Below are 13,138 nucleotides of genomic sequence, written 5' to 3' on the forward strand. Positions count from 1 at the left end.
ACGCCCTGCTTTTTCACAAGTACGGTGCAGCTGTGCAGCTGCGCTGTGCAGACAGTGCAGTAAGTATTGCTACGGTGTTAAGGTGTTACTTTAATTTTCTGCACTTTTAAGTTCGGCTGTTTTTAAGTTTTTGCTTATTTTTTCGACTTAAATGGAGTGAAGTTAGACGGCTCAACCGAACTATTAATTCGGAATTGGAAAGTAGCCTTAGTCCCGGTTTTCGCGATCACATCTTGGTAATTAACTGCGTGATTTATCCATCAGAGTAGAGCTGAGATCCGTTTCGCCAGTGTTTTTACCCTGTTTGCGTGTCTTGGTAAGAATGTGACTGCGGAAACCGTCCACGTCGCCAAAGGTTGTCATGGTTTTTTGTTAGATAACACAACTAATATGTTTCTTCACAGAAATTTGCCAGCCTCTCATTGAAGATGGGTTTAACAATCTCCAGTTTATTCGGACGGCTATTTGGGAAGAAGCAGATGAGAATTTTAATGGGTATGTCGTGTGTGAGGCATTTGTAAGAGTAAGGCCTAAGACTAAGTTCGCTTACGGCTTACACTGAAATTTGTTCTCAAACAATTAATACTATTTGGTAAGAATAGGTAGGATCATCGATTGGCCGCCATTACAGTATTTACGATACTTTAGTAAAAACTGTCAAAGTATATATTTTTATAGGCTGTTCGCAGTTATACCTATGTACGTTACAGTAGGTAAGCATTATTATGGAAAGTAACGAAAGTTGGAAATTTGTCCGGTTTTCTTGGAAGTTAAATTTGCTGGTTTCTACAGAAGTGTTGTGGAATTTCTTGGTGATAATTTCTTCTCTAGTATTGTAGTTAAGCTTAGCGTCGTTGCCGTAAGTCTGTACCGTTTATGCTTTGTGATTTGCTGTTTTCTGTTAATTCTTAAGAGTCCGAATCTTTCAATTTTAGTGGGGCTGGATGCTGCTGGGAAAACAACAATTCTGTACAAACTGAAATTAGGAGAAATTGTCACAACAATTCCTACCATCGGTAAGCTGAAGTTACAATAGCTGTTTACTGGTTTTAACATGTTTTGTATGTGTACGGCGTTTCTGGATTCCGTAATTAAAAAACTAAGATAAACAGCCTGAATGACCCTGAAATGAAATAAAAGCTGAAACAAGCGGCAGGTTTTAATTTCTCATTTCTTGGATCGTCTGCTGGCCGTAAGTGCAACCTTTTTTTCGACAGGGTTCAATGTGGAAACGGTCGAATACAAGAATATATCTTTTACCGTGTGGGATGTTGGAGGACAGGACAAAATTCGTCCTCTGTGGCGACATTATTTCCAGAATACACAAGGCTTGATTTTTGTGGTAGACAGCAACGATCGTGAGCGAATTGGCGAGGCACACGAAGAATTAAATAAAATGGTACGTTGCGAGATTTGCGAAGGGCTGCATAGAAAACGAAACAAAGTTTATCAATTTAGGTGTTTATTTTCACTGCAATAAAATTGAGTTTTGGTATTTTGTTGAGTCTTACTATTGCTTCTGTGCTGTTTTTGATATATGAGTATCATAGTTGACTCTTTTGCTTTCCCTCTACATGCAATCCATAAGCCAGTCGTCGTCTAGCAAAGAGGGGATTTTTCGTTCGTTTAGATTATTTAAATAATGTGTTTTCAGCTCCAAGAAGATGAACTTCGGGATGCGGTTCTGCTTGTTTTTGCCAACAAGCAAGATTTGCCGCAGGCTATGTCAGCCGCAGATTTAACAGATAAGCTGGGTTTAAGCGCGCTTCGTGGACGAAAGGTATTTATTATCTGGTGTCTGTTCATTAACATGTGTATTTTGATTTTGTTGTACCATGATGAATACGCGATAGATAGTTTTTTTTAAATCTTCTTGATACTTGTAAAATTTCAAGTCTTAGTCAAGATGTCTTTGACAGCCAATTTTTGTTGACCTATGACAACGTTAAATTTAAGTTAAAACTTAGTATTCAGTTAAAAAGCAATAATTACAGCGTGCTGTGGTTTTTTAATTATTACTTTATGCTTTTGTTCTAACAGTGTGAGTATTGAAATTGTCTCTTGTTCCAGTGGTATATTCAGGCAACTTGTGCCACTCAAGGCCATGGATTATATGAAGGCTTGGATTGGCTTTCCAACGAGCTGGCAAAATAGTTGTAACGATTACCCTTTGATGGATTAGAGCTGGGATGCTTAAAAGCCGTACCGCTTGTTTAAGTTTTTTTCTCACTGTTTCCGTTTATTCATTCTGAGCTGTTATTCCTCCACGTGTATATTGATAACTGATAAATGCAGATCACTTGGGCACATTTATCAAGCATATTTTTAACGATGTGGAATTAACTGATGGGCTCTAGCACTACTCATACTAATATAGCAGATATTTTAATTTTGTACTGTTATCCTGAGGAAGTAGGAGTCCATGAATTTCCTGTTTTTGTTCGGCTGTTTATTTACTTGTATCAAATCTTTTGATCTATTACGTTTCAAACTTCCTTGATTTTAACATTTTCGGGAGTTGTTGTTTAGAAGCGTTCCGTATTTGCACATGCAGACTATAAATCAGTGTTTCTCAAGATTGTCTGTGGCCCGAATATGAGAAGTCAGCATAAGTCACGGCAAGATTTATTCACAATATTCTGGGCCACCTGCAGTACAGAAAGCGATCTTTTTCAGTTGGTCAAAAAGTTGATCAGCGAAGCTTGCACATCCTTCGACTATCAAAACAGATATGAGAGTACTATGAATCATGTATCAAATTTTCCAGTCAATCCAAAGCAACAGCAACAAAGCGTTACAGATCAATCGACACTTTTAAGCCCAAACTGATTTTAAGACATTTAATAAGCATATCAACACATTAAGTTGGAGTTGGGTCACTTCTTAACAAAGTCAACCTGTAGATCTCTCCAGTTAGTTCACGGAACTCGGCGTTAGCTGAGTTACTGCCCAGCACAAGAGAGCGCTCATGTATCTCCGTCAGCAATGCTGGCGAACTTAGAAGATAACCAAGAGAATCCTGTGGATAACCGGAAACCGCTGATTGGCTCCGGACCTGCTTCAGTACATTCCGCAGCAACAGGGACAAGCGCAGCAATACCGGTTCAGCGACGCTTGGGTTGAAAAAAAGGCCCAAGAAAGTTTTCGGGATCTGAAGAAAGACATCACTTGTTGTTTTCTACATTATGCTGCATCCAACTTCAGTTTCCTACCTTTGTTCGAAGGAGTTTGGGTACAGTTTCATCACTGCATGAAAGATTCACAAGAACTTTCAGAGCATGGAACTTTTCATTGTCAGTAGACTGGGAAACTACATCGAATTTGGAGAACAAAACCTCAACACTTTTTTCGTCAAAATAGACATGATTTTGAGGGAGAACTGATAAGTTCAACAGGGCGTTCAGGCAGTTCAGTTGCAATCCTTCGAACTGGGCGGTTCGCAATGCATTCAGCAAATCCGGAACACATTCCTACATCAGACGTTTCGTTAATAAACACTCTAACAACACAACTGAAGGGCACAGAAACTACTTTGTACCTTCAAAAAACCTTGATTAACTTCGTTAACGGCCAGATTAGACATAGCCTGGGCAACAACGCTTTTAATCCTTTCCGGTGCCGACGATTTCAACAAATCACGCAATGCTTCCAAACAACCTGCTTCTCGAAGAGAATCCTAAAGGAAATAAATAAAATTCACGTGACAAGAAATGTCTGAATTAACATCACAAATTTACCTGATTACTCGTGAAGGTAGAACAATTCGCTATCGCAGTGATAAGTTTCATAAACAGCTCTTCATCTTGCTGCGCATAGTGAGTGGATACCAATTTTACCAAACACTTTGCATCCAAATTGGAAACACTTTTCAGAGACTGTTCTGTCTGACTGGCCATGACCTCCAAACCAAAAGCTTGCAGCTGCTTATCGAACTTTAGTGAGTTAACGTGGATAATGGATCTGGATTCTTCCTGGGGAGAATTTAAACCATTCAGCAATGCATTAATCCCCACATCCAAGGGCATCGTCATGGGGAAGAACAAACTAGCGCGCGGTGTCGACGGCAGGCTGGTGTTGCCGCGCGCCTTTGATAACTGCTTCAGGCGGCGCTGAAAAGTTGGATTGGGGGACACGGTAGCCGACGAAGACATCCAGGAGCTGTAATGCTGACCATATGGAAGATCCAAAGCATCAAAACCAGACGAACCAGAAGTACTGGATGCAGATAAGGCGCTTGTCAGTGCCAACGCATCGGATGTTTCTAAAAATGCACATTTGCATTAAACAATTTAACGGCAATCGTCGGTAATAAAAACGCAAGAGCAATCCTGGTACTTCACAGGTTCATATGCGCGAACAGTCATGCAGTGTCCGTGCTCATGCTCGTTCTGATAATTTTAAAAAATATCCCACCTGCCACATCGCGCGATGTGGTCAAGGAATTTGTTTGCATTTGTTTGCATTATAAATATAATTGTGGTAGAATGTTAAGATGTTCTTGTACGGCAGATATATAGATGATTTTGCTACGGTCTAATTACCGCTTCAAAAAGATTAACCCATTCTGGATATAACAACGCACGAGTACAGAAAATAGTTGCTAATAAAACTCACCCAGTTCGGGGATTTCTCCTCGATTCCAATAGTTGACCAACTTCAACAATCGAAATCCCATATATGCAGCACCAGCGAAAGCTGCAGTGCCGACTAGTGTCCGGTTTAAATGCGGCTCTCGCACAGAAAACATATGGCGATGATCCATGATTAGAGAACAATCTTGAAAATGCCGAAGAACACAAACGACGACAAAGTGGTTGCAAAGTCTGTTTACCAACGTCCTTTACACCGTGTTTAAAATAAGGATCCGTTTATCTGAAATAAAAGTGCTATTTTTAAACTCTGCATTGCAAATAAAACCGTTTTGAAAGCGGCAAGCAGGCTCTCAAAAGGCATCACATAAATTTGGTATCACAAAGAAAACTTTGCGACCAGGTATTTGAACGTAATTTGGAAGTCTTAAATAGTGACAATTCGATAATCCACACACTGTGACACACAAAGTAGAAGCTAACTTGTAAGTATAAAAATGGGATTGGCAAGAGCCCTCTCTTAATTCCAAGCTCATATGGCATACGCTGCAGAAGTCTTCCCTGCATTTGCATTGTGCACGAAAAATTTAACACTGCGATCTTCAGTTGCAACAACCACGCTGGTCTTCGTAGCACAGACCAGTATGTACTCTATAGCGCTCCAGTTCTAATTTTATTCTACGCAGTTCTCAATCGACCAGCTCTGAGAAAAGTTCGTCACGAGCTGTGGATATGGACTCAGTCAGACGTCTTATTTAAAAGTCATTAAGTTCGTCTGCTTCGCTTTTCCGATCTGTTTCATTTAAACCTGTTACATATTCCGTACACGTACTTCCATACTTCCAGTAACATTTCTAACCTAGCGATTTCCAACGCGCAACATTCATAACAGCACTCTCCAGTCTTTACCAATATCACTATGTCATAATTTTTGTCAAATTCTTGAGGAAACACCGGCAGTGGCGATCGAATGATCACATGAAAAACACTGCCAATGAATACTCTCCACAACGCACTAATCAGACGCTACAAGTAATAAAACAGAAAAGTGGAAACACACCAGTGCCGGACTGCCGGTACACATGGCATTCATAGAAGCAAAATTTATGCAAAAACGCTTACAACAGCAAATGCTGCACTCCAGCCAACACCTCACTTTCTTTCTTCACTTCCAGAGATAACTTCTTCATAACTAGTATATAAAAACAAACTTGTTAAAATGTTTACAGTTCAATAAATTAAATAATTTAATTTAAAGTTTATTACTTAATAAATTAAAGTTTATTACTTAATAACAAAGCAGTGAAGTGGAATCTACAAACTAGCTGTTCTTCTTACGTTTTAACAGTACTTAATATTATTATACCAATGCTACGGGCTACAGGCTTACAACTCTCCCGGCTATCCATCCCCAAATCCCCCACGTAGTTTTATGATTAATTTCTCTGGATTCATCATTACATAAACACTAACAATTTATATAACGTCAAACTTGCATAGTTAACAATCAAGTAAATACCAATAAAGACTCGAATACCAATAGTCCAATGCCATTCGTAGTGCCTTACCTGTCAGACGGCGGATTTGACCGCGAGCAGCCGATATGATCCTAGGATTCCAACAAATCCCAGCTGAAAGTTAGTTCCTCAATGCAATTCGCAGTCGTCAATGACTGTCGAAAAATAGATACCGTGGAATCCATACATCCGCGGATATCGGACTTCCTCGCGAAATAAAATTTTATTATGACGGTGAAATCGTAATTGCTCAGGTCTCAGTCTCCTCAGCCTCTCCTGTAGCACCAGAGGTACTTAGCAGGCAACAGCAAGTAACTGCACGTTTATTTGCGAGCCTAAATGGCATACTCTTCAAACTTCCAACACACAGCTGATATAACTGCAAATCTATGACAATCATAAAATAACTAACTTCAAAATTGTAAGATGTCTCCTCAAAATTTCGCAAAAAAAATCAATAACAATAATCACCTAAAAACTTCTGCAGTCGTTATCCTTATGGCTTATGTTATGGAGCGCACGCTTCCAAAATCATCCACATTTTCGTAAGTCACATTACGGCACCACATCGCGCCCGGAACACAAACAACAAGTCCTGGCCGTGACTGGAAATCTGCTCTGGCTATAGCCAGACTGCACGTGACTCAGAGCGCGCCGCCAGATGCACCGGAGTCGAAATTGTTGTCGACTCGAAATTAGTCGAGAGCCAGAGTCATCAAGACTGTCACAGAGCCACCACAGCAGTGAGTACTGACTACTGAGTGCGACTTTTGTCGAAATGTGAGCCAGCGTACAAGTCAACCGCCACGGAGCGATAATAAACTTACTAATTTACAGTATGTAAGTAGTACTAAGTACTACTTTTGTGGTTCCTAATTTCCTCATTTTCCTGTTTCTTTCGAGATAAGGAAATTCGAGCTTTAGAAACGGTAAATCATCAATTAAATTTGCAACAGCTGACTCACACCTATACTAGTAAGGACCACTGTAAACAAATTTTAGATACCTATCTAATCGTAAACATAAGTGAATCGTTGTAAATTCTTGTTACCATTATTTAAGACTTCCTTTTTCGGCACATACCCAGATACCGGTTACTGGGGTCACCAGTGACCAGTGTGTTGCACTTCCGCTCTTTCACCGAATTTTCGAAAAGCGGTTCATATTTCAAAACAGTAGTGCAAAAATAAAAGCCGACCATATCATCAATTTTCTTGGTCCGTTGAAAAACCATGCGAACAAAATTCCGTACTTTTTTCGTACAGACAGAACAGCGAAACAGGAATTAGTTAGGCATGCCAGCAAGATCGGACAGCAAATTTATATAAAATTAGACACCCATAAAACAAGTAACTAACATCTTACGAGGCTTCTGAGAACCATTAAACTTTGTTCTTCATAAACCTCTTTCGTTTACGAAGCCACTAACTCGTCCAGTGGCATGTCCGGTGCGTCCACTCCTCGAACAACGATTTTATGAACCTTCTTATATTCTTGTATCTCTTTACTTTTTATCTCTAACTGCTCGCGCATGGCTTTTAATGTGGTAACAATCTGAAATCAATGAAACAGATGTCAGAATAGTCAGGTTCAACCGTAGTCAACCGTCAAGGAAAACTCCGAACACAACTGTTCAGCAGTCCGCGATGACGCGATCCACTACTACTTTAAACTTTATAGCAAATCATCCCGAAATGCAAATCTTATAGGACACTATGGATCTACTTTACTGTTCAACAATTGTACTCACTACTCAATAACAGATCCCCACCTGAGAACGTGTTGAGGAAATTGCCGGAAGAACTTCGGCTACGGTGCGCTCAACAAGCACTCCACCAACTCGTCGGAAGCATTTCCTTTCTGGTTCGAGTTTCTCTAGCATCTGCTCCACCAGTCTGTTCAACAGACACAACTGTATGGCGGGTCTCTAGCCACGTAGGGGAAGAGCAATACCACTTACGTGTGTTCGTTAACATCAGCTTCGAGTTCCGTGATTTTTTCGGACAGGGCATTTTGATCTTGCCGTAAACGATTGAATCCGTTTACAATCTGCTCCGTCTGCATCTTTCCTCCCGAATTATCCTTGGTATCACCGTCTGCCATCCTTACGCTTTAACAAAACTATGAAAAACCTTTCCAAACTCTCAAATTTAGCAACCGTAACAACGGTAATGAGATCACAGTTATCGGAAAACGGGAAGTTCAGAAACCGAGAAACGGCAAAGATCTACGACTACGAGTACTTGTACTAGCAAGGTGCTAGCAATAAATCACATCATACGAAGTTCGAAGCGGAGCAGAATCTCAGAAAGGGCCGCTCAAATCACTAAATTCCGATTATCTTTTTAGACCGAAAAATGACCGATTTAACAAACCGTTTTGAATAAAATATGAACTGTGCAGAGTCTGCAAAATGTAGAATTTAAAAACGAATAAAACTGTAAACTGATTATAAACTGTAAACAGAATTATTTTATCTTACTGCCATTACCATTGTATTCACCATCCGTGTCCGGGAAGCTGCGGCAGCGAAGCGGCACATTGTTTTGGACTTCGCTACTGCTTCACTTTTGTATTGTTTGCGTTTTCTGAACACTGTTGCCGTTTCCTGACGTCTTTGACTGATGTGTATTAGTTCAAGCCCGATTTTTTATCTTCCAAAACGAATATTACGCTCGTAGGCTGCAGTATGCTTCTCAGTCATCTCGAACAGTAGGAGATTTCTGTCTGAACGTTGCTTAACGAAGAACTGCAGCTCTCTGGCACCAGCGACGATGTTGCTGTTACCTCAGGGTATGAGATGCCGCGGAATTCAGATAAGGATTTCTGCATGTTCTCTTTGGTTTCGCAATCCCCACCGGCACATATTTTCGCAGACTGGAACCTGGGTAAACCGTGTATTTCAAAGAATACGGCAGCAATGGAGCAACATTATTTAATGACTGTTTACAAATGATTTCATCCTAATTTAAGCCATTTTTAGGATCCTGTCTTAACAGTCGAGAAGAAGAAAGAAATTGAGTCCTTTTGGAGGAAGCAAGTGGCCGGAGAAATCTCGCGACCGGAGACATCGAAATCATTGGGAAAGTATTATGTGTTGTCGATGTTTCCGTATCCTTCGGGACGTCTGCACATGGGACATGTGCGCGTATACGCGATCAGTGACTCTATGGCTCGATATCGCAAGATGCAGGGATATGAGGTTAGTTCCGAAGCGGCTCTACCAGTAAGCAGACGGTTTCCTAGTTTTCGTTCTTGTCCAGGAATGATGATTGCAGGTGCTGCACCCAATGGGATGGGATGCATTTGGATTACCGGCAGAGAACGCTGCCCGGGAACAGAATGTGTCTCCGCAGACGTGGACCGAAACGAATATTGAGCATATGAAGAAGCAGCTTTTAAATATGGGCTTCGGTTTCGACTGGGATCGAGAGTTTCGAACGTGCGACCCTTCGTACTATAAATGGACACAGTATTTATTTCTGAAGCTATGGGAGGCCGGATTAGCATATCGGAAAGAGGTGCATTGCCGGTTCTGCAACCACAGTAAAGGATCCTGCCGGTTATTTTTAAAAAAATATTTTTTATAAAATACAAGCCCAAAGTGTTTTATGGGATTCAAATTAAGGATTTGATTTTTTTAGCCTCATCATGTTTTTAGGCTTTTGTTAACTGGGATCCTATTGATAAAACAGTGCTAGCCAATGAACAAGTTGACGAAAACGGGTGTTCGTGGCGATCCGGTGCTAAAGTGGAGAAGAAGCTATTAAAACAGTGGTTCTTCCGGACATCACATTATTCGGTGCCGCTGCGAGATGGCTTAAAGGACGTATCGAACTGGAGGGATATTGTGGCTCTGCAGCAGATGTGGATTGGTGATATCTGCGGAAACGCAGTGGAATTTGAACTACTGGACAATAATGGGTGCGTTTTGGAAGATCGCATACAAATCCTTGTCAAAGACGCCAAAGAACTGACTGATATAAATTTCATTCTTGTGTCACCTGCACATGCACTATTTTCGAAATTCCCAGAAGTAGCTGCAAGTGGCAAACTTCCTGTTACATGCCGAAATCCTCTTGATGGTACCGCTGTCCCCATATATGTCGAGAAAGACTCAACCTATTTCGATAAAGACTGTGATATTCGCTTGGGCACTCCGAGAATAAGTGACCGAGACAGAGTATTTGCACAGCATCGTGGGTTACCGGTTTCAGACGAGCCTATCGCGACTGGAGTAACCATGGAAAATCTGAAGCAGATGGTGCGTAAACGAAATGGACACGACTTACGCGTCTCACCGCCGCAGAGTCATCGGTTGAAAGATTGGCTGATTTCACGTCAGAGATATTGGGGTACACCAATTCCGATCGTGCATTGTCCGTCATGTGGCGTAGTACCGATTCCGTTCCACGAACTCCCCGTTAAATTGCCTACTGGCAGTGCGACGCCCGGAAAAGGGATTGGTAACTTAAAAGATGAACATGAGTGGTTGGACACCGAATGCCCAAAGTACGAAACCTGCACACTTACTTTGTTGCTTACATTTAGCAAAACCTCTCACCGTTTCTGTAAACTTAACTTTTTTCCATAGATTCCTGAGATTCCTGAAAAATATTTTTTGCTGATTATGTGCCTCAACAATTGATTCAGATGTAGTTTGAGATCGTACACACCGGTAACGATTTTGCGGAATTTAGATGTACTGGACCAGCAAAGCGGGAGACTGATACTATGGACACTTTTGTGGATTCTTCGTGGTATCTTCTCCGATTTCTGGATCCGCGGAATGATTCTGAACTCGTTGCCAAAGATAAAGCCTTTCAGTATATGCCGGTCGATCTGTATATTGGTGGAAAAGAACACGGTTAGAAACTTGAAGTTCGTCTCTACCGAGCGATACTGTACAACTGTTTGTCACTTTGTAATGAACTGTTATTTTTCAGCGTTACTGCATCTGTTTTATGCTCGGTTCATCGGATATTTCCTCTACGAGCAAGGCCTGCTTCCAGATCCGGAACCTTTCAAGCAGCTGTTAACGCAGGGCTTGGTAATGGGAAAGAGTTATCGCAACAGCAGTACCGGCCGTTACTTAAAACCTGAAGAGATTGATTTTCTGGGTAATAAAATCCACAGAATTGATTAAGATTATTCAGAATTTAATAAACCATTTTGCTTGGTTTCTTCGACAGAAGGAAAACCTGTGGAAAAAGCTACCCAGAGTCCGGTGACCGAGGACTGGGAAAAAATGAGCAAGTCCAAATATAATGGTTTGGATCCAGACGTAGGCAGCATATTGTGGTTTTGCATTAAATAATATAATACAGCGTGTTATTTTGCCGGTTAATCTCCAATGCAGGAGGCTATTCGTGAGCATGGTGTGGACGCCATACGACTTTTCATGCTGGGCAGCATAAATCCGCGTTCTGATCGCAGGTGGGATCCAGAGAGTAAGTAAGCCTGTATTGTGACATAATTGATTTAATGCGTACTAAAGTGGTTTATGTACAGAAACTGCAGCAAAGAAATAAGATTATGTGCTGTATAGTGTTTACTTACTTCCTTAATTTTTGTGAAGTTTCTCACTGATTAAAGACCACGTGGTGTTCAAATACATTGAGATATATAATTGTGCTGTTCGTGCTGTTTTCTTATTTGTCCGGGTTCCGCTTATCCACTTTGGTTCGGTTTTCAGTTTTTAAAGGGTTGCTCAACTGGCAGATGGCGATATGGAGCGTCGTGGCGACGTATCTGAAAGCGTGCTCAGGCGCTCCCAGTACGCCGACTCCAGACCAAGAACGGGAAAAGTGGGAGGCGTTTTTATGGGATAGTAGGAATTATTACCTGAAAGGCGTAAGGAAAAATGGCTCATTATACGACAAGTCGCAGAATGAACCCCTACTCAGTACTAAATTGCTTATTTTCTAGGTAAATTGGGCAATGGATATTTCTTTCAGTATGAATATGGCGATCGCAAAACTACTTGGACTGACTAACAGTCTCAGAGTGAGTTCAAGTTTAATTATAATTTCAGTATCTCGGCTGACTTGTAACTTGTGTTTGTCTGTAATTTTTGTAAGTGCGAAATTGCATGCAGATGAGAATGATGATATACTTGCTTGTTTAATTTTGTTTATCTTTTTATTTAATTTGAGGTTTTGTTATAGAAAATCCCTTCTTCCATAATTGCGTCCAGTCCAGAGTATCATAAAACTCTGCAACAAATTGTAATTATGCTCTTCCCATTCATTCCACATTTCTCGGCGGAGCTGTGGAGTGCAGTTCGTAGCGTCCCGGCGGCAGTCGCCGTGCGAAATAAGAATGTTTGGGAGATGACCTGGCCGGAACTCGACTATTCTTATCCTCTCGATTTGACTATCAAGGTACGCTCACTGTGATTAAATTACTTGGCGTCAGCTTCATTTGCAAGTAATGTCTTTGGTGTTGACTGTTGGAGTTTAAATTAAGTATGGCAAGTTTCGGTTTTCATACAGGTGCTGCTGCGTTGCACTAGTGTTAGATAAAACAATTTTGTTATTTACGTAGTAAACAAGTGAATGTAATGTGTTACAGAGCCATGACGTCGAAGTTGCAGTCCTAAAGATACCACGGAAAGATTTCGATGTCATGACCAAGCAAACCGCTTTTAAGATGGCATTGGATTCACCCATAATCAGAGAGATCGTTCCTGTGGACCTTCAACTAGAAAGAGTTGATTTTGAACTCTGTGAAAGGCTGGAAGCTTTCTTGATTATGCATGACAGCAAAGTTCATAAGCTTGTGAAAACAAAAGTTAAGGAGGAAAAAGCCGCCCGTAAAAGCGCTAAGGCGGAAAAAATTAGAGTTTAGTTAGATTTGCGCAGTATTGCAGTGTGGAATCGGCTGCTGCATGTGCCTTTTGTGCTAAAATCTTTAAAAACTCTCTACAGACACATCTAAGGAAGTACTTCTACTGTACATATCTTGGCTGCTCATGGAGTTATTTCCTGTGAAAGTCGAAATAAAATTTTAAGCTGGCTGACCAGTACTTAA

General features: G+C 40.9%; 4 protein-coding genes across 4 annotated transcripts; 2 read left to right on the forward strand and 2 right to left on the reverse strand.

Moving 5' to 3' along the window:
* The first annotated feature begins 70 nt into the window (after positions 1-70).
* On the forward strand, positions 71-2,576 carry LOC129591371 (ADP-ribosylation factor 4). Its single transcript, XM_055487008.1, has 6 exons — positions 71-316; positions 405-495; positions 936-1,016; positions 1,218-1,399; positions 1,655-1,780; positions 2,071-2,576. Exons 2-6 carry the CDS (start codon positions 429-431, stop codon positions 2,152-2,154), a joined length of 540 nt encoding a protein of 179 aa, XP_055342983.1. The 5' UTR covers positions 71-316; positions 405-428; the 3' UTR covers positions 2,155-2,576.
* Positions 2,577-2,595: 19 nt separating this feature from the next.
* LOC129591370 (uncharacterized) lies at positions 2,596-6,706 on the reverse strand. The gene is made up of 7 exons (XM_055487007.1): positions 6,578-6,706; positions 6,158-6,382; positions 4,615-4,872; positions 3,738-4,261; positions 3,539-3,676; positions 3,213-3,470; positions 2,596-3,151 (listed from the first exon to the last, which is right to left on the reverse strand). Exons 3-7 carry the CDS (start codon positions 4,760-4,762, stop codon positions 2,861-2,863), a joined length of 1,359 nt encoding a protein of 452 aa, XP_055342982.1. The 5' UTR covers positions 4,763-4,872; positions 6,158-6,382; positions 6,578-6,706; the 3' UTR covers positions 2,596-2,860.
* Positions 6,707-7,149: 443 nt separating this feature from the next.
* LOC129591343 (prefoldin subunit 2-like) lies at positions 7,150-8,582 on the reverse strand. Its single transcript, XM_055486972.1, has 3 exons — positions 8,067-8,582; positions 7,878-8,001; positions 7,150-7,660 (listed from the first exon to the last, which is right to left on the reverse strand). The coding sequence occupies exons 1-3, from the start codon at positions 8,207-8,209 to the stop codon at positions 7,520-7,522; spliced, it is 408 nt and encodes a 135-aa protein (XP_055342947.1). The 5' UTR covers positions 8,210-8,582; the 3' UTR covers positions 7,150-7,519.
* Positions 8,583-8,594: 12 nt separating this feature from the next.
* On the forward strand, positions 8,595-13,117 carry LOC129591339 (leucine--tRNA ligase, mitochondrial-like). Its single transcript, XM_055486967.1, has 12 exons — positions 8,595-8,994; positions 9,090-9,308; positions 9,385-9,627; positions 9,768-10,618; positions 10,807-10,973; positions 11,053-11,226; positions 11,299-11,390; positions 11,466-11,556; positions 11,802-11,959; positions 12,035-12,112; positions 12,274-12,489; positions 12,680-13,117. Exons 1-12 carry the CDS (start codon positions 8,881-8,883, stop codon positions 12,953-12,955), a joined length of 2,679 nt encoding a protein of 892 aa, XP_055342942.1. The 5' UTR covers positions 8,595-8,880; the 3' UTR covers positions 12,956-13,117.
* The last annotated feature ends 21 nt before the right edge of the window (positions 13,118-13,138 follow it).

Source organism: Paramacrobiotus metropolitanus, unplaced genomic scaffold, assembly GCF_019649055.1.
Source record: "Paramacrobiotus metropolitanus isolate TYO unplaced genomic scaffold, Prichtersi_v1.0 Parri_scaffold0000045, whole genome shotgun sequence".
In the NCBI taxonomy this organism is placed as follows: domain Eukaryota; kingdom Metazoa; phylum Tardigrada; class Eutardigrada; order Parachela; family Macrobiotidae; genus Paramacrobiotus; species Paramacrobiotus metropolitanus.